This window comes from Littorina saxatilis, linkage group LG12 (assembly GCF_037325665.1).
Source record: "Littorina saxatilis isolate snail1 linkage group LG12, US_GU_Lsax_2.0, whole genome shotgun sequence".
Classification (NCBI taxonomy): domain Eukaryota; kingdom Metazoa; phylum Mollusca; class Gastropoda; order Littorinimorpha; family Littorinidae; genus Littorina; species Littorina saxatilis.
The window spans coordinates 26,881,797-26,902,803 of record NC_090256.1 but is presented as its reverse complement, the minus strand read 5'-3'; the positions used below and the strand labels follow the sequence as shown (position 1 = coordinate 26,902,803).

General features: G+C 47.9%; 1 protein-coding gene and 1 non-coding gene across 6 annotated transcripts in view; both read right to left on the bottom strand.

Annotated features, from left to right (window-relative positions):
* LOC138981634 (transformation/transcription domain-associated protein-like) overlaps nucleotides 1-21,007 on the bottom strand; it is a 158,528-nt gene that overhangs the window by 20,832 nt on the left and 116,689 nt on the right. For all 5 annotated transcript variants that reach the window (XM_070354624.1, XM_070354628.1, XM_070354625.1 and 2 more), the window contains exons 69-76: nucleotides 20,861-20,979; nucleotides 20,220-20,337; nucleotides 13,111-13,220; nucleotides 12,503-12,614; nucleotides 11,829-12,040; nucleotides 10,272-10,460; nucleotides 9,702-9,850; nucleotides 8,106-8,240 (exon numbers count right to left, since the gene is read on the bottom strand). In XM_070354624.1, the coding sequence (XP_070210725.1) occupies nucleotides 8,106-8,240; nucleotides 9,702-9,850; nucleotides 10,272-10,460; nucleotides 11,829-12,040; nucleotides 12,503-12,614; nucleotides 13,111-13,220; nucleotides 20,220-20,337; nucleotides 20,861-20,979 (1,144 nt within the window). The remainder of the gene's footprint in view (nucleotides 1-8,105; nucleotides 8,241-9,701; nucleotides 9,851-10,271; nucleotides 10,461-11,828; nucleotides 12,041-12,502; nucleotides 12,615-13,110; nucleotides 13,221-20,219; nucleotides 20,338-20,860; nucleotides 20,980-21,007) is intronic.
* On the bottom strand, nucleotides 7,127-7,245 carry LOC138983422 (5S ribosomal RNA). Its single transcript, XR_011461157.1, has one exon. It is a non-coding gene; the product is annotated as a 5S ribosomal RNA (ribosomal RNA).

Sequence of the window (21,007 nt, the reverse complement as noted above, 5' to 3'; positions counted from 1 at the left end):
ACGGGTTCAGCGTGTTCCTATAATTTTCTACATACTACTGGCATTTTGTCAGTGAACACTGGTTTTTTACGTGTTGAGAACGTAAAAGGAACATATTTTGAGTGAAGGCTCGAGGGAGGTGGAGAGTTTATACATAAACAGGCGTCTGAAACTTATACTTTTGTTGACTCTATTTAATTGTATGACTGCGAGAGTGGATCGTGGTGTGGTTAGTTAATTAGTAGTAATTAACCGGTTCATAATCACCTTAAGTGATATATTGAAACGTGACACATGGGGGCCAAGCCGGGATTTACTCAGTTAATTTCCAACTGATAAAGACCCACCAATTAAGGATAACTAAGAGCAGATAATCTCGTCAGTGCTCGACTTATTTTCTGCTTGGTGCCACCCTTTTTTGTATAGTTTTGATCATATACCACACCTTAAGCGATTCACATCTTGCAGGAAATGTAAATTGTAATTTGTGAGTTATTGTATGCGCTAACTGTGATTACCTCCCTTTCCTTTGTTTGTGAATCTTTGTTGTTGTACGTTCAGAGTTTTCCGTTGCAGAGAGCTGAGCGGGGTTAGCGGATTTGTTATTCGTTTTACTCAGTTTTCTCTACATTGTTGTTTCGCATTCTGTAACAGGTTACATTTCTACCGTCTTGTTTTACCTGGATTTTTCTCCATATTTTGACTTTGTTGGAATTTTGGGGGGGAAGGGTCCGAGGACTTCTGTCCTAATCAAGGCTGTGGGAGACACTTTGTTTCACCGCAAAAAGCAGCCGATAAAGTAGGCCACGGCTGTGGGAAACACTTTGTTTCACCGCAAAAAGCAGCCATAAAGTAGGCTACGCGATTTGTTCTACACCGTTTGGATTTTTCTTCTGCATTTTCTGGTTGCGGGATTTTTGTATCCACCGCTTTCATCACCGCGTGTTCTAGCTATAGCTGCGTTAGACTTACTTTTGTGATAAAGCTTTGCTAAACTAACCATGGCTACAGGGGGATCTCCTACGAAGAGATTAACTTTCGAAACTCCTGGTAGCGAGGAACAGACAGAGCGAGACGCACGCGTTAGAGCGCGTAGTTTGCTTAAGCGCAAGGAGTTAGAACGTAAAGAAGACATAGAGCGACAGACGAGAAAAGAAGAGCTTGACAGACAAGAACGACAGGCCGAACGGGACAGACAGGACAAGAAAGAGAAAGACGAACGTGACAGACAGGAAAAGAAAGACGAACGTGACAGACAAGAACGGAAAGAGAAAGATGAACGAGACAGACAAGAAAAGAAAGAGAAAGATGAACGAGACAGACAAGAAAGGGAACGACAGGCCGAACGACAGGCCGAACGTGACCGACAGGATAAGAAAGACGAGCTTGAGAGACAGGAACGACAGGCCGAACGACAGGCCGAACTTGACAGACAGGAAAAGAAAGACGAACGTGACAGACTAGACCGGAAGGAACAGGCGGATCGCGATCACCAGCTAGAGCTAGCTAGGCTACAGGCCGAGAAGGGTACGCTTACTCAGGCTAGCGCGCCGACGTTTGTTGCCGACCGTACGAGACTGCCGACGTTCGACGATGACAAGGACGAGCTCGACGACTTTTTACGCCGGTTTGAGCGCATTGCATCTGACCAGAAGTGGGAAGAGGCCACGTGGGCTAGCCGCCTTAGCACCTGCTTAAAAGGACGCGCATTGCAGCTCTACAACGCTTTGGATGACGACGAGGCGAGAGACTATCAGGCACTAAAGAAGGCGTTACTCCAGCGCTTCAACCTGACTGCGGAAGCCTACAGACGACGTCTGCGTAACAGCAAGAGACTGAGCGGCGAGCTGAGCCATCAGTTTGTGGCACGCCTTAATCTCTACCTGCGGCGCTGGGTGGAGATGGCCGAGAAGAACTGGACAGTCGACGACCTTGCCGACCTCATAGTCATGGAACAACTGATGTCCAGCCTGCGACCTGAGGTGGTGACCTTTGTGCAGGAACACCAGCCTAAGACTACTCAGGAAGCAGCCGACTGGATCAGAGTACACGAGGACGCCCAGGCGATCTCTGGCAAATCTTCAGGCTCACGGCCGGGAAAATCGGGAAATTCAGGTTCTTCAGGACCCAAGGACGGGAAGGACGATCAGGGACACAAAGGATCAAGTTCCAGAACTGACATCCAGTGTTATTACTGCAACAAGCGGGGCCACGTGAAGAAGGACTGCCACAGGAGACAGGCTGACCAGAAGGGCGTACACTTTGTTGGCAGTGAGGAGCTAAGGGACGTCACGAGCTCATGCACAATTCCACAACTCTGCGTTCCGTGCTCCAGGAAACATTTCCAGCCCCACTGCAACGTCTACGTTAACGGAGTGAAGGGCGAAGGTCTGCGGGACACAGGGGCGGACATGATAGTGGTTCGGGCGAGTCTAGTTCCAGCTATGGCCTACACAGGAGACAGCATCAGAGTGAGAATGGCCGAGGCATCTCACGCTTACGACTTGAACACGGCAGTGATCAAGGTCGTAACACCGTTGTTCACGGGGACCATTGTGGCCGTCGTCATGGACGATCCTCCATGCGACCTGCTCATCGGAAACCGGGTTCAGTTTGTGGACGGCGTCACCAGGGAGGTTCCCGTTTATCGGTCTCCCGACGTCATTTCAGTGCTCACGCGGGCACAGGCGGAGCGAGAGGACAAACCTCTCAAACCCCTACCTGCTGCACGAGCTGCCCTGGGGAACGTGACCCCCGCGCTTCTCGCGAAGGCTCAGGCATCTGATCCGACATTAGCGACTCCTCGGGAGCACGCGAAGTCGGGGAAGGTGAAGCTGAGCGGGAAGCATGGGAGGTCAAAGTTCCTCAGGGACAAGAAGTTGCTCTACCGGGAGTTCAGCAACCAAGAAGGTACATTCAAACAGGTTGTCGTGCCTCGCGAGTTTCGCGAGGGTGTCATGGCAACGGCACACGACTCGATTCTGGGAGGTCATCTTGGTACCAAGAAGACCACGGATCGTGTCTGGCGCCACTTTTACTGGCCAGGCATCTGCACGGATGTCCGACGTTTCTGTGCGTCCTGCGATAAGTGCCAGAAGGTGGTTGCCAAAGGAAGGGTGAGGAAGGTCCCCTTAGAGAAGATGCCGCTCATCGACGAACCCTTTCGTCGGGTGGCAGTGGACATCATCGGGCCCATCTTGCCTGCGTCTGAGGACGGAAACAGATACATTTTGACCATGGTGGACTACGCTACTCGATACCCAGAGGCGATCCCTCTGAAATCGATTGAAGCCACGCGAGTAGCTGAGGCTCTGGTTACTATGTGGTCCCGGCTGGGAATTCCATCAGAGGTACTCACCGACAGAGGCACGCAGTTCACGGGAGGAGTGATGGCGGAGGCAGCACGACTGCTATCACTGGAGCAGCACTTCACCACTCCTTACCATGCTCAGTGCAACGGACTGGTGGAAAGGTTCAATGGCACCTTGAAGACCATGCTGAGGAAACTAGCTCAGGAGAAACCACGCACGTGGGACAGGTACATCCCAGCATTGCTTTTTGCATACCGCGAGGTTCCTCAGGAGAGCTTGGGCTTTTCCCCATTCGAGTTGTTGTACGGCAGACAGGTACGCGGTCCCATGGCTATCCTGCGTCAGGCTTGGACGGACGAAGAAGCTGACGAGGAGGTGCAGACGACAGCGACCTACATCGTAGAACTCAGGAACAGGATTGAAGAGACCTGCAAACTGGCTCAAGAGAACCTGGGAAGAGCAGCACAGCGTTACGCGCGAGGATTCGACCGCAAGGCACGGCCGCGCAGCTTCAAGATTGGAGAACGGGTGTTGCTACTTTTACCTGTCAAACACAACAAGCTACAACTGCAGTGGCAAGGACCTTTTGAGGTGACAGCGAGGGTGGGCCAGAACGACTACAGGATCATGATGCACGGGAAAGCACGCCTGTACCACGCCAACCTGCTGCGCGCCTACATAGAGAGGACAGCCTACGGGGAGAAGAACAAAGACCAGAAGAACAAAGACAAGAAGACAGAGAAGGTTGCAGTCATCAGGGGTGAAACGAGGGGTTGCTCGTTCTTGAGGACGACCTTTCTGTCTGGAAACAGACCATCAACCTCTGCAATATCTTCAGGTTGCAAGGTTGGCAAACGCCAGACTTATGCGCTGGGCGTTGATTCTCCAACCGTACCAATTCACGGTACGCGTCATTCCGGGCGCCAACAATGTTGGAGCTGACTTTCTCTCTCGGGCTGTAGAGGAGAACATGACTGTGAGCGAAACCGAGGTTTCGTCTTGAAGAGGGGAGGTGTGTCACGATCGGGTGACAGAGACCAGGAAAGCGTCACTCAGTGGAGTGCCTGTTCTTGGTCGGTTATGATAGAAAGCGCCTGTGCGTGATATTGGACACAGCAGAGTTTGCTGACAGTGCTCAACGAACACGGATGTTTTGAAACGCACGAGCTTCACAGTGCGGGTTTCTGCTATCATAGGGCTGACGGTTTTTTGCTGACAGCGCACACGGGATTTTCACGGATTGAGTTTCTCGTGTCTTTTTTCTGCTTGGGGAGGCAGAATTGTGTATAGCTGGACTGGTTTTGTGACAAGGTCAGTCACGTGTATTTTGGCTAGGTTGTCTGACAGAGACACGAGTACGGGGCACTTGACACCCAGCGGCAGAAGGGGAAGGATCTAATACACAGTTTCTAGAGTATGATGGTTTTTCACCGAATATTGTATTCGGCACTCTAGGGGAGCTTCCACCGGTTATTTCCTTCACACTGCCACATATTTTGCTGAGGACAAGTCGTCAACATTCCTTCGTCGGCGATGGCTTTCGCATAAGGATTCGACAAGGGGTTCTGGACGTTTTTGGTCACTGTTGACGAACAGAGGCTGTTCCAGGGAGGAGGCGGACTTTGCTTCCATGAGAGTACAATCATAGGCTTTTGAGGTAATAAATCATTATTTAACGCTGTTGATGAGTCTGTGTTGTGGAATGAAATACTCTCTGTTGTTCTTTCCAGGTTAGCGCATAATTTACTCTCTGTGACGCTAAAATACTAATCTGTATATGGTTTTTGCAGATAGGGAGAGAAGGACGGAAAATGACTGTTTTGTTGTTGTAAAAAGTCCGTTTTGTGCAGGCCCACGTGCTCGATGAGATATTTAAAGATGACATGTTTTAAGGTGGTGGGTGAGGGGTAGCTGACATGTTTAGTGCACCGATGCTTTCTGTTTGCAGCCTTCGTTTCGTTTCGTTTCGTTACGTTCCTGTAACATCTGCACGGCTGACTTTGGCGGGACCTGTTGAAGCTACGCTAACCAGGAGACCGGCTAACCAGCGGACCGGCTAACCAGCGGACCGGCTAACCAGCGGACCGGCTAACCAGCGAACCGGCTAACCAGCGAACCGACTAACCAGCATACCGGCTAAGCAGCAGCAGCAGAGATAAAGCTAAGTGCACCATGTCGTACGCACCCCGTTGACCACCGTTGTCTTTTCCTTATCTGTGATTTCATTGGAGTAGTGACAACGTGGGGTGTGTGACACCTGCACGAACTAGAGCTTTTCGAACAGAACATTCGCATTTAACTATATTTACACGGGTTCAGCGTGTTCCTATAATTTTCTACATACTACTGGCATTTTGTCAGTGAACACTGGTTTTTTACGTGTTGAGAACGTAAAAGGAACATATTTTGAGTGAAGGCTCGAGGGAGGTGGAGAGTTTATACATAAACAGGCGTCTGAAACTTATACTTTTGTTGACTCTATTTAATTGTATGACTGCGAGAGTGGATCGTGGTGTGGTTAGTTAATTAGTAGTAATTAACCGGTTCATAATCACCTTAAGTGATATATTGAAACGTGACAATCGGGAAGGTGACCCCCGCCTTTCGCGGTCCACCAACTTCCACAATACTTAAATGCCGTTTTCCGTCGCCCACGTCACTGCGCTGGACAACTTGAACGGCAAGTTAAGCTGGGTGTCGTCCATCCCCGTGGACGCACCCTCATAAGAAGGTATCCTCGTTATCCTTTCCTTCATGCTCGCAATCGCAATCAGGAAGGTGACCCCCGCCTTTCGCGGTCCACCAACCTTCACAAAACTTAAATGCCGTTTTCCGCCGCCCACGTCACTGCGCTGGACAACTTGAACGGCAAGTAAGCTGGGTGTCGTCCATCCCCGTGGACGCACCCTCAAATGGAAGTATCCTCGTTATCCTTTCCTTCATGCTCGCAATCGCAATCAGGAAGGTGACCCCCGCCTTTCGCGGTCCACCAACTTCCACAAAACTTAAATGCCGTTTTCCGCTGCCCACGTCACTGCGCTGGACAACTTGAACGGCAAGTAAGCTGGATGTCGTCCACCACCGTGGACGCACCCCTTCCTGCCCCCTGGGCGGAAGCAGAAGCCTTTCAACCAGGCCACTGTCTACTGACGTGGCGGGAAGCATAGGAACTTCTGTTCGCTTGTCAGGGCCCCTAGCACCCACTGACCAACCGACTAAGCGGCTAATGTCAGCAGATGGGTTGGAACTTTCGCCTGGGCTTTCACCAGAGGCTACTTTCTCAAGACAACGCTCAACTTGGACGCACCCCTTCCTGCCCCCTGGGCGGAAGCAGAAGCCTTTCAACCAGGCCACCGTCTACTGACGTGGCGGGAAGCATAGGAACTTCTGTTCGCTTGTCAGGGCCCCTAGCACCTACTGACCAACCGACTAAGTGGCTAATGTCAGCAGATGGGTTGGAACTTTCACCTGGGCTTTCACCAGAGGCTACTTTCTCAAGACAACGCTCTACACTTTCGCTGGAGAACCCAGCTACTCGTGTAGTCCACATACCTTGTGAGGAAGACGGAACACCTAAAGGTGAACCAACAGACGCCGGAAACCGTGAGCTCCCCTCATAAGGTCACAGCAGGGGACGAACGACCACTGTCCAGCGACGAACAAACAGCAACCCCGGCCGGGAGAGCACGTAGTTCTGCCTTTGATGACGAAGTTTCAGTCGCCAAAGCAGAAACCTGTGAACTCAAAAGCAAAGAGGCCACGTCTACAGACGCAAGCCCAGTAACAACATGTTTAAAACCGAGCCCGGACTAATCCGTAGGCTTAAAAACAAAGGTGGCCACCTGCACCCGGTGTTCCCAGGCGGTCACCCATCCAAGTACTAACCGGGCCCGACGTTGCTTAACTTCGATGATCGGACGAGAACCGGTGCTTACAACGTGGAGTGGCCGTTGGCCGGCAAAATGGGGGTTCCGGAATAGTCACCAGTGTAGTAAACAAACTGGAAGCGGACTTGTCTACCGGCTTAGCGGGTAAAACAATCAACACATCAAAAGATTTTTAGCAAGAGAATCTACAACAGAAACGGACATAGACCGGATTGTTTAGACTTCCTAAAAGCTTTCTAAGGAGAAAAGGGCACAGCAGCTACCTATTAAGAAGCTGCCCTCTTCTTAGCATTGTCAGCCATGACGGAAAATCGACTCACGAAAAAATTTCTGAGAAAAATCGCAAGTCCAAAATACGGCCAACAAAACTGCCAAAATCAAGCAAAATACAAGGAACGACCTCACCTCAACATAGTTGTGAAGTCCAGATGACAAGAAGAGACCAAGAGGAACGAAACAAAGTCAAAAAGACTAAGTAACAACGGCTGAAACAGCCAGAGCGTACATAAAATGCGACCAGTCCCACTGACGCTGAGTTTTAGAATGATGCATATGGCGGAGTATGCGCGCGCATACGGAAGGCAGCCTCGTTTCCGGGCTGGCCTAGACACCCTTACGGGTCTCGGTCACTCTTTTTTAGAGGCGTCTTTCTTGTTACCAAGGGGACGCGTACAGCGATACCAGCACTGAACCAGGGTTAATTGCTATATGTGAGTTGGGTAAGATATGTAATTTAATTGCAGATTTGACTGAGGAATACAACAGCAAAGCATCATTATTATAAATCAAAATGAAAGAATATTATACGGAAGCAAATGGCTCAACACACAAGACCAAAACTATGAGGAAATCATCTCTGAACCCTCCTCCTGATCATAAACACACTCTCCTCCCTCAGTCTATCACCCTTTAGTATAACAATTATTACCAGCACCCGTCGGGAGGGCGCCAAAGTCGCCAGGACTCTGAGCCTGGGTTGTGGTGCTAGTGGCCCCAGGTGTGGAGGGTGCCGTTGTGGTGGGCACGCTGCGGGCAGCACCTGGCACCTCCCCACTGCTCTTGTCTGCAGTACCAGAGAAAAAAGATGACGTGACTTTGTTACGTACATGTATCAGTATAGCCCTTCAACAGGTAGGCTTGTTGGCAAGTGATTAAGGGCAGGTTAAGAAGCATCAAAGACAATTATCCATTTTAATGTACAAATTGTAATGGACAGTAAAATGTCTGTTGTTGTTATCTTGACTATAGATTCACTTTACTTCTTCAGTGGAGGCCCCCCTTTTAAGACCTTTTAAAATCTGAGAAAATCAGGTCTTGAAATGGAGGGAGTTTTAAAATGGGGGTAAATTCACAGAGGCTATGAACAGAAAGTCTGAGAAAATAGGGTCTTGAAATGGAGGGAGTCTTAAATTGGGGGTAAATTCACAGAGGCTATGAACAGAAAGTCTGAGAAAACAGAGTCTTGAAAGGGAGGGAGTTTTAATATGGGGGTAAATTCACAGAGGCTATGAACAGAAAGTCTGAGAAAATAGAGTCTTGAAAGGGAGGGAGTTTTAATATGGGGGTAAATTCACAGAGGCTATGAACAGAAAGTCTGAGAAAACAGAGTCTTGAAAGGGAGGGAGTTTTAAAATGGGGGTAAATTCACAGAGGCTATGAACAGAAAGTCTGAGAAAACAGAGTCTTGAGAGAGGGAGTTTTAAAATGGGGGTAAATTCACAGAGGCTATGAACAGAAAGTCTGAGAAAATCAGGTCTTGAAATGGAGGGAGTTTTAAAATGGGGGTAAATTCACAGAGGCTATGAACAGAAAGTCTGAGAAAATAGGGTCTTGAAATGGAGGGAGTTTTAAAATGGGGGTAAATTCACAGAGGCTATGAACAGAAAGTCTGAGAAAATCAGGTCTTGAAATGGAGGGAGTTTTAAAATGGGGGTAAATTCACAGAGGCTATGAACAGAAAGTCTGAGAAAATCAGGTCTTGAAATGGAGGGAGTTTTAAAATGGGGGTAAATTCACAGAGGCTATGAACAGAAAGTCTGAGAAAATAGGGTCTTATATTGGTTAGTGTCAAAAGGGGCAGTCCCCCGTATCAGTGTGGCCCTTCAACAGGTAGGCCTGGGTGTAAGTTATTACAGGCAGGCTTGGATGCGTCAAAGACAATCATCCATGTTAATTTACTCATTCTAATGGACACCAAAATGTCTGTTTTTGTTATTTTGACACCAGATTCAATTTACTTTTATCAGTAACTGAGTAAGTGCGAGTTTTACTTGATTCTGGTCATCCAACCCCTTTGTGGTGTTGATCAAACTACATGAAAATGTCAGTGCATTCTTGAAATGGTTAAGCATAAAGCAAAATGGGATAAGTCAGCAACAGCACAACTTGAGAGAAACTGCAAATAATGTTTACAATCTGAAGAAGCAAAATGACAAAGCCTGTTAAGAAATGTCTTTTCTGGAACATAATCCGGCAACAACAAATACTCAAAAATAAATGCATAAATAAAATAAAAGCTACTTACGTCTCTCTCTCTGTTCAATCTTGAGAGTGAGGTAGAGGGTGCGGATGGGGAAGTAGACAGCCTGAGGGTAGTTACGCCCAACCTGACTCAGCAGGTTCATGATAGTCTTGCCCTCGTTGCGAACCATGCACGTCAGGATCTGAGGAATCCTGAAACCATGGAGAAAGAGCAAATAGGACTTGTCTTTCTTTCCTTAAAAAACCCAGCTTTACTGTTCAAATATACCAAAGTTACTGGCCATTGGTGCTCTTGATGCCTGAAAAAAACACCCATCAGTATCCCTAACAATTATAATAGGGTCATTCAATGGAAAGCATTCAAAACAGACATACATGAGAAAATCACTCATAGTCACACACACTTACACACATCCAACAAAGCTTAGACCAAAAGGAAAAAAATAGAGAGAAAATGCATACACACACTCACACACATAAACACAAAACACAATAAAACATCACAGTTGGGACAAACAGGAAAAAAGAGAGAAACACACACACACACACACACACACACACACACACACCCACACCCACACAACAACAAGAGAAACAGACAAAAGCAACTGACCATGGGAGCCACTGGATGGGGGGAATGCCGACACAGTACTTGTCGACAGTGTTGGCCAGCTTGAGGCTGGCGTCATCATAGGTGAGCAGCCACAGCACCTTGGCCAGGTACTTGCGAGACTTGCCTTCGTTTTGGTGCCGACACGCGTGCAGGTAGCATGTCAGGGCACATTCCCCATAATCCATGTTCCTGTAGGTGGTAAAGATTCAAACTGTATTTTGCTTGTTTGTTTGTTTGCTTAACGCCCAGCCGACCACGAAGGGCCATATCAGGGCGGTGCTGCTTATTCAAACTGTATATTTTGTGTTGTTTTACAAACGGTGATAAAAGACTACTGGTTTGATTTTCTTGAGCACGTTAATCTCACAATACCAGCACTTTATCAGAGGAAGCATGTGCAAGCGCATTCAAATCAATACATAGATTTTTTGTCCTCTGCTTGCAGTCATCAAATATTCTTACTGTCAGCTTGCTCTTTTCTCTTTGTCCGGCTGTGTTTCTGGTCCTGCCTGCCTTTCTCTCTTTGTATATTTGTCTTTTCTTTTTCCATGTGTCTGTATCTGCTTGTACCTTCCACTCTCTTCTTCTCTGTCGGTCACTTGTTTTGTTTCATTCTCTCTGGCATGATGTTTCTTTTTACCTTTACTCTCCTTCTTGTTGCCTTTATTCTCCGCATTTCTACTTTTGTTCACTCCCTGTCACTCTCTGACGATGACATTCTGAACAAGAAGGGCAAAGCCCATACGACTCACATGCTTTACACATTTTTCCTACCAAAATACATGTGACATTGACCCAAGGTCAAGGTCATCCAAGGTCATGCAACACAAAGCTGTTAATTCAAGACATAGGAAGTACAATGGTGCTTATTGGCTCTTTCTACCATGAGATATGGTCACTTTTAGTGGTTCACTACCTTATTTTGGTCACATTTCATAAGGGTCAAAGTGACCTTGACCTTGATCATATGTGACCAAATGTGTCTCATGATGAAAGCATAACATGTGCCCCACATAATTTTTAAGTTTGAAACAGTTATCTTCCATAGTTCAGGGTCAAGGTCACTTCAAAATATGTATACAATCCAACTTTGAAGAGCTCCTGTGACCTTGACCTTGAAGCAAGGTAAACCAAACTGGTATCAAAAGATGGGGCTTACTTTGCCCTATATATCATATATAGGTGAGGTATTGAATCTCAAAAACTACAGAGAAAATGGGAAAAATGTGAAAAATAGCTGTTTTTTAGGCAACATTTATGGCCCCTGCGACCTTGACCTTGAAGCAAGGTCAAGATGCTATGTATGTTTTTTGGGGCCTTGTCATCATACACCATCTTGCCAAATTTGGTACTGATAGACTGAATAGTGTCCAAGAAATATCCAACGTTAAAGTTTTCCGGACGTCCGGACGGACGGACGGACGGACGGACGGACGGACGGACGGACGACTCGGGTGAGTACATAGACTCACTTTTGCTTCGCATGTGAGTCAAAAACCCTCAGTCACCAAAAGCTCAAGATCTTTTCAAGGACATGAACGCTAAAGAGTAACCTACCTTTCTCTGGTGAAGATGTTCTCATTGTACTCCCCCCACAGAGCCCATGCCTTGACCAGAGTGTCGTGTAGCTGACAGGCTGCAGAGAACGCCTTGTTCGCCTCTTCTGACCGATTCATCAGCGACAGGAACAGACCCTTCAGAGCGTAAAACTCTGCTGTCATCTCCTTTGAGAAGAACTTGAGGTTGGTGGATTCGATGACCTCTAGACCCTGTTAGAAGAGAAAAAACAAGATCAAACATTGCACTCAATAGTTTCATGAGACTGGTGTTAAGATCGCTCCATTTCAGCAGCTATTGGTAAAAAACCTATACACAGTAAATGAGCAGTCTATGTGTCCAGAGGGTACACTCACAGTCTGTGTCCGTGCTCAGACAAGATAATAAATAAACCTGATGCTGTTCGACATATTTTGCAGTCCTCTGAGACTCATCAGTTATTCCAAATATACACCCATCTCACTTGTGCGCAAGCACACATGTAACCGCGAGCGAGCACATGCACACGCACACACACAAGAAGACTTCAGGGCAGGATACAGAATATTTTATCGCCCATTCTTCTCTAGGAATTTGTCTGACAGTAAGACAGGTTCAACACATCTTCAGGCAAGCAAGATGTTAAAATAATGAATAAACTAAATCCCTCTCTCCCAATGCAAGACTTAACTGACCTCGTTGAGCTCGTTCTTGCCAGACACAGTGGACATCTGCAGGTAGCACTTGACCTGCTGGCGAATCTTCTGGTAACAATCCACGATGGGGACACTGGGGATGGTGTGGATCCTGAAAAACGGCTGTCTTTAAAAGCACTGTCAAATCGTTGCACCTTTCCTAATATTTTATTTCTCATGCCTTCCTTTCTTGTCTTTATTTAAATTTCACATTGAGTACTTTCCATACCATTCATGAAAGAAAAGTGCACTCAAAATATTAATCTCTCTGAGATCATTTGTGTAGGGTTAAACTGATACATGTAGTAAATCAGACATCATAAACACCAAACTTTCAAAGAGGTGATACCTGGGATAGGTTCTGATCATAAAATGCTCCCAAGTATGATCCTGATAAACTTTCATGGTATGAAATGTGATGCAACTTGAAATAAAGTATAACTGTTCCTAAGAATTCTTCCTATACCTTGCAAATACTTTTGCACAAATATGGTCAGTCTGTCCAATATCCCAGATACAAAGGGAAGTAAGCGCTCTAAATGCACAGGAAATGTGCAACAAGAGTAAGTGAGAGTTACGCAGAACCAATCTCCTGGCATATGGCTTACCTGCTGAGCGTGTCCAAGGAAACACCCGTCAGGTTGTGTTTGCGAGCGATCTTGCCGAAGTGGATGATGGCTTGAGCTGAGGCATGTACACCAAGCATGGAGTGGTTTGTCTGAAGGACAACAACAGGACACAAAATAATACACTGTGAAGCGTACATAAATATGAGAAACACCTGGCGACAACTGAGCTCAAAACTGCACAATGAGAAATAGTAAGGTCATAGAAAATGTATTAAACAGCCACAGGGGTCAATGGGTAAGTGAACTGTACTCGAAAATTTTATAAGTAAATTTTGATTTGATTAATATACTTACCCGACTCACATTTAGCATTAACTTCAGATTAATAGCTTGGACACTGAACTACGCTTCACCCCTAAGGGGGAAGAAACCCCTTAAAAAAGAACGGCCTTGACTCAACCCAAGTTAACCAGAGTCAAGGTCATACCGCTCTCGCGACCTATCACGCGAGACCCAACCGCCGCCATGTTAGAAACGTCACTCCTACTGAAATGATCTGTTCTTTTTTATGGAAACCCTAAGCGGGGTAGGCGGGAGGGTATTAACGATGTGAGTCGGGTAAGTATATTAATCAAATCAAAATTTACTTATAAAATTTTCGATTAAATTACATATCTTAACCCGACTCACATTTAGCAGATTGCTAATGTAGGTGGCGGGTACTTACTCTATGATCTTGGAAGAACCTGTCCTGCGGCTACCACAGCCGGTAAGGAGTTGGTCCCATCTTGCCGCTTACTTGCAATGTCACGCAAGTAAAAATTTATGAAGACGTCTTCAGACGCCCAATACGCAGCGTCAAGTACTTCAGAAAGCCTTCCTGACTGTAGTACGGCCAAAGACGAGGCCCAGGCTCTCGCCTCATGAGTACGTGCAGACGACATGGGGAGAACGGACTGCCCCCCCCCTTTTCCTTTCTGCCACCATTCATATGCTTGTTTTATGAGTGTGGCGATCCACCTAGCCAAAGTCACCCGTGACAGGTCTCTGTTCCGAGCAGTATTGAGTGAGATAAACAGAAGTCTCTGTTCTTTAGCTCTTAACGGAGCAGTCCTAGACAAATAGCTGCTAAGTGTTCGCACTGGACAATTTGTCATGTCAGGGTCGCCTGGTGCTAGTATAGTGGACAAAGACGGAATCCTGATAACGGGAGCAGGATGGTGAGGCTTTTGATTTTTTGCTAAGAAATCAGGTCTAAAACGAAGGGAGATAGAGCCGTCACTCTCAACAGAGATGTCTTTTGGAAGGCCTGAGAGCGCGTGTACTTCGCTGCTCCGTCTAGCTGTAGCCAGTAAAGTGAGCAGAAGAGCTTTACGCGTAAGATTATGGAGACTTGCCAAATGTAAAGGTTCAAAATCCGAAGATCTCAAGAAGTTCAAAACTAGAAACAGATCCCAGGCTGGGACTGGAGTCTTTGTCTTAACAAAATCCAATGCAGCGCCCCTTAACACGCTTGCAATAACACCACCCAGGGAAATAGTGCGACCTAATTGCTTTAAGGTGGACGAAATCGCTGATCTCCTGACCTTAAGAGATGATGGGGACTTGCCTTGGGAGGCCAACCAAGACAAATGATTTGCTACCTGCATTGACCGAGGAGATGTAGCTTCGACCCCATTATCTGCGCACCATGCTACCCATGCAGACCAGTGTGAGGTGTAAACCGAGCTAGTAGACTGCCTGTGAGCCTTTTGAACCAGATCCAAAGTCCCTTCAGAAGCACCTGAGCGACGCAAAGATTTTCTCAAAGTCTCCACGCGTGAAGGCGCAGAGCCTGCGGATTCTCGTGAAGAACGCCCGTGCGTGGTTGTAGCAGATCTCCCTTCTCTAGGTTTAGCGGAATGGGAGGACCTACTGTGAGACGAAGCAGGTCCGGAAACCAATGTTGGCTTGTCCACATTGGAGCCACCAGAATGAGGGACGGGCGTTCCATCTCGACCTTTCTGAGTACCCTGCCCAGCAGTTGAAACGGAGGGAAGGCGTACGCCGTGAGATCCGACCAGTTGATCTCCAGAGCGTTTGTCTTCCAAGCTTCCGGATCGGGAAACGGGGAGACAAATACTGGCAGTCTCCGGGAAAACCTCGTAGCGAACAGATCGACTACAGGTTTTTCGACCTGAACCCACAGTCTCTGAAGTGCATGGTGGGTGATCGTCCACTCCGTGTGCAACACACTGGACGAACGGCTGAGAGCATCGGCTAAAACATTGAGCCGACCCGGTAGGAACTTCGCCGACAGAGTGATCTGATGTTGAGCACACCACCGCAGGATCTGACAAGTTCTGACTGAGAGTGTTTGCGACCGTGAACCGCCCTGCTTGTTCACATAGGCCGCTACCGTGGTGTTGTCGGTATGTAGCCGAACATGCTTTCCGACAACGGCAGGGAAGAAGCTCCGAAGCCCCAAAAAGACTGCCTCCAACTCCAACACATTGATGTGAGACCGGGCTTGACTCTCTGGCCAAGTCCCCGAGGCCGTGAGCTGTGCAAGATGAGCACCCCAGCCCACCCGAGACGCATCTGTGAACATGTCGACCTCCGGAGGAGGAAGCACAATCGGAACTCCCAGAAACAAGCCTGCCTGTAACCACTGATTTGTGGTGTGTCGAATCCAGCTGTGTATCTGAACAGAGACATCCCAGCCCTGGTAAGCCGGATTCCACTCTGAGTTGAGTGCAGCCTGAAACGGCCTCTTGCATACTCTCCCCAGCGGAATGAGAGTGGCCATAGATTCCATCTGTCCTAAGGCGGACGCCAAGACCCTGACCTTGGCCTGTTTCTGAGACCTGAGAGACCTGAGTAGGTCTTGAAGCTTGTTGACTCTTCTCAGTGAGGGACGAACTGACCATGCCACCGTATCGAAGGTCATCCCTAGATACGTGAAGTTTTGTGACGGTATCAGCTCTGATTTGCTCTGGTTGATCTGAAAACCTAGATCGTTTGCCTGATCCAACACTGCCTGCGTGTGAAGACTGCAAGACTGCTGGTTCTGATTTAGTACGAGCCAATCGTCTAAATATGCACGCAGACGAATGCCTTTTTGTCTGACCAGAGAACAAAGTTGTCGTGTCACCATTGTGAAGACCCAAGGGGCCAGAGACAAGCCGAAGGGGAGAGCCCTGAACTGATAAATGTCTGTTGCCCACCGAAATCTGAGCCACTTTCGATCTGACGGATGCATGAGTATATGAAAATACGCATCCGTCAGATCTATTGATGTTGCCCAATCCCCCGGTCTGAGTGCCTCCCGAACAGAAAAGGGAGTCTCCATGGTAAACCGAATCTCCCGGAGGAATTTGTTCAATGGGGACAGGTCTAAGACTGGACGCCACCCTCCCGAGCTCTTTGGGACTACAAATATCCTCCCGTAAAAACCCGGGGAGTTGTGGTCTGAAACAACTTCCACTGCTTCCTTTTGAAGAAGAGCAGCGATTTCCAACTGAATTGTGGCCTTTGCCTCTGGTTTTGTCGGAAATTTGAACGCAGGAGGTGTTCTGGTTAGAGGCGCTTTCTCCTCTTTCCAGAGCAGCCTGAACCCCGAACGTACTATCCCCACGATCCACTGACTGTTTACATGCTGTAACCAGTAGGGAAGGGCCCGGGAGGGGCCGCCCGCCACCAAAAGGGTGGGGGCTGCGGGGATGAGTAGCTCGGGGCCTCGTCATTGGGGGTTAGGTTTTCGACCCGACCCCCTAGCATTGCCGAAAGACGGCTTCTTCTTGGGGTAAGGCGCGCCCCTGCCTCTACCCCTAAAAGAGGACTGTGAATGCTGAGAGCCGCGTCCTCGATTAGCAGAAGTGAAAGAAGCTTTAGGAGGACCCTGTTGTTTGGCCTGAGGCTTAGCGAAACCGTGTTGGGCAAGCTTTGCGATCGCTAAGTCCTTAGCGTTTTGTGTTTGTTTGTCAAGCGCGTCAAGTGAAGGTTGACCAAGCAAAGAACCCTCTGTGAAAGGGGAGACCTTGAGCAAGTCCAAAGTAGACTTATCTTGAATTCTGGAGCCAGACAAGAAAGCGTCCCTGCGTGTGTAAACCGCATGAGCGTACAACCGTGCCGCGACTGTCATTTGTTCGGCTGAAACCTTCGCCAAAGATGCCAGGAGTATGGGCACGTCTTTCACGCTAGCGTCGTTTCGAAATTCGAAAGGATCCAACGACACCGCGATCGACCGAGAAAGAGATCTGAGAAGTGTCTCTGAAAGAGAAGCAAGTTCCAACGAGTATCTTCCCGTCTCTTCCAAACCAATCAAAGCGCCTTCAGAGTAAGCACAAGTTTTGTCAAAACGATAGACATCCTCTCTGAGATTAGCCAACTCCGGAGTGACCGGAAGCGGTGCACTCGGCAAAGCGTAAGTCTCGATAAGGCTGTGGTGGCGACGGGAGAGAGCAAACTTGCGTGCATGAAAAGAAGTGCTCGCCATCCGTAACTGGCCTGAGGCAAGCCATGGCTGAGCAGAATCAGGCGCCTGACCGTGTGCCGCCAGTAAAGGCACAGTATCCACAGGCAAGCTATTCTCAGAACCCGAAGTTCTAGCCAGCACCTTGGAAAGTTCGTAGGCAACAGAAGGAGACTCGCTAAAACGATATCCCTGAACTTCCGTTAAGGCAGGGCGGAAATCACCGACCGCTGAGGGTGGTGGTGCCGCAGAGCTTGTCATAGCTGTCACCCCTTCAGCGAAGTACTTAGCAGACACCTGAGCTGCAGTAACCATAGCTGGTTTAAGTCTGAGTGACAACTTGACATCAACTTCCTCCTCAGAAAGTGAGTGAGAATCGTCGACCTCCGAATCTGCTGTGGCTGTACCGTGAAAGTCACTGTGACTAGCTGCGTCACTAAAACGATCCACCACAGGCGAGGCTGATTGCAAAACGGACGGACCGTGCAAAGCCTGCCCGAAAGCAGCTTCCTGCCCAGAGGGAGGAAGTTGAGACTTGTATACATTCACCGGAGACATACCAGTCTGCCTGTGAGTACAACTGTCTCGTTGTCCGGTGTCGACCCCCCGTGAGTTCCGCTTACTAAGAGCGATAGCCTCCGGGAGAGTCGAACTTTCACTCCCCAGCCTCGGCGGGGGAGCTACTAGTTCCGGCCCAACTTGTTGTCCGGTGTTGACCCCCCATGAGTTCCGCCTCTTATAAAGAGCGATAGCCTCCGGGAAAGTCAAACTTTCACCCCCCAGCCGCGGCGGGGGGGCTACTAGTTCCGGCCCAACTTGAACACTTTCACCAGAGAACCTGGCTACCGGTGAACTTGACAAACCTGAAGAGCGTGAAACCGCCCCTTGAATGAAGCAATCACCCTGCTCTGCGTGCACGTCGGCCGACGTGATAGTGCATGACGGCGGAGCCTTAGCGTAAGCCAGCGAAGCCACTCCGCCCACCCCCGCTGGGAGCGAGTGTAACTCTTTACGAGTAGCATGCAAATCGGCTGCAAACTGCTGTTGTTGTGCAAACATGTTATTCATATTGACAGAAAACTTCTCAAAAAGGGAGGAAAAATCGTCTTTAGTCTTGTCTTTACCACTACGTCTCTTCTTGGCTGAAGGAGCCTTACTTTTAGCTTCTTTCAGTACGGGCATGACTGGGCTATCGGGGTCCGAAATATTAACGGACATGGTAGTTTGAGAAACTGGGTCATGAACTGAGACGGTAGTAACTTTGCCTGTCTCTTTAAGTGCGTCCTTACTAGGCGAACACTCAGCAGCCATTTGCCTAGTCTGAGGCTTCTTTCTCTCTTTGTCAGCCATAGCTGACGAAAACAAACAGTCTAAGAAACGTAAACACGAAACAGACTGCAAGACGGAGAAAGACACAAACGAACAGGAGCCGAACAAATTAGAAAGAGCTCACCCAATCTTGCTTAGGCAGGGACCTGTAGAACGGGGTGAAAATACTGCTTGAAAAACAGTAGTAGGCTGAAAGCCTGTAGCGTAGCTGTGAAAACACGTCCGAGCTGATCGGAGGCTGAAGTAGGAGTGACGTTTCTAACATGGCGGCGGTTGGGTCTCGCGTGATAGGTCGCGAGAGCGGTATGACCTTGACTCTGGTTAACTTGGGTTGAGTCAAGGCCGTTCTTTTTTAAGGGGTTTCTTCCCCCTTAGGGGTGAAGCGTAGTTCAGTGTCCAAGCTATTAATCTGAAGTTAATGCTAAATGTGAGTCGGGTTAAGATATGTAATTTAATCAAGGTTGATGTTTACAAAAACATTACCCTCCAAGTGGGAGCCAGTTGCGGGGTCGGATTGGCTGAAACTTAGGTTTGTTTGAGGTTCCAACCAATTCGATGCCGCAGCTGGCTCCCAGCCGGTTGGTAACTTTCTCGTGCACTTCAGCCCTCCTCTCTGGTCCCAGCTTTGGACCTGGACTGAGGTGCACAAGCCAGCTGCGGTGTTGTATGAGGGGCTCACATCCACGTCGGACATCGGACATACACGGATATTTTTTTCAAATGTCCTATACATTTTTCATGCAAGAGGACATATATGTCCTATCGTTTTTGTCACAAAGTGGTCATTGTCATTTGATCCGGACATTGTCAGTACTTTCTAATTTACAGTAGTTTGATTTGCTATTTTATCGATGTTTTGCGAAGCGATGTGTCTCTCCAAGCAGACGAAACTTGGGGAGACTTTATGTGCTTATTATAGAGAAGAGCTTCCAAGGGTCGCAACTCTGAATGCTCCAAGCCGGTTGACAGTTGCCCCCATTCGCGTTTTTAAGCGTTTTAATTTACGTTTTGTTGCAAAAAAAAAATGTCCTATTGTTTTATGTCCTATCACTTTTGCATTGTCCAGGACATTTGTCCTATGCCACCTCTCATAGATGTGAGCCCCTGTTGGATGGGTTGAAATTGAGATTTGTTGTGATTTTAACGAATCAGACTCCGCGGTTTGCTCTCTTCCGTTTGGGTGGCACCCACTTTCTGTTCGTGCACATCAGCCCTGGCAGCAAGGAGACAAAGTTCCATTGTTTTTATGGGTAGGTTATATATTTTTAAGGGGAACTGGGGAAGGAAGTCAAGGCAGAGTTGTGCGATGTGAGCGTAAAATTCATACAATGTCTAGCAAGAAACAAAGAAACAGAATGACACTGACCTGGTCTTGTGGTGCCTGCGAGTCGTAGTGGTTGACGATGAACTGGTAGTGGTGCTGGCGCCACGTGAAGATGTCGCTCCAATGAGACAGATCATCCGAGATCATCGGCAGACGATTCCTATAGCCAAAAATACCAACCATGTTTAAAACATACTACAGTAAATTATGTGAAGAGGTTTCCACTGTCAACAGGGAAGAACGGCCCATGCACACAGTTTGTTCCTAACTTATCATAGTTTAAAAAATAAATGAATGTATCCAACGACATAAAAAACTAAACAAAACTAAACATTAACAATGTTGGAAAGCCCTCAATTGCACAAGAACAAGAACAGCACACACTGAATACAAAAGTCCAAGTCATACTACTTTTTGAAGGACTTAAAAAGGTTGAAGAGAGAGCTGCTAAATAAAGTACAGTGGAACCCCCCTTTTAAGACCCCCCAATCTAAGACTCCCTCCCTTTCAAGGCCTTGTTTTCTGTTCATAACCTCTGTAATTTGACCCCCATTTTAGGACTCCCTCCCTTTTAAGACCAAGAATCTGAGAATAACAATAACAATAACAACACTTTATTGTCCATTAAAATGTTACCTAAAAATGGAAAATTTTCTTAACACATAAGTTGGATGAGTACTGACTTCCATGTCTTGACGATGGCCTTCATGTCGTGTACACTGGAGCTGCGTGTGATGTTGCCGGGCTGCAGGCCCTGACTGATCTGCATAGCCTCCTGTAGCTCCATGATCTGCTGGGCCGCCTGCATACACGGCACACAAAAAGCCTCC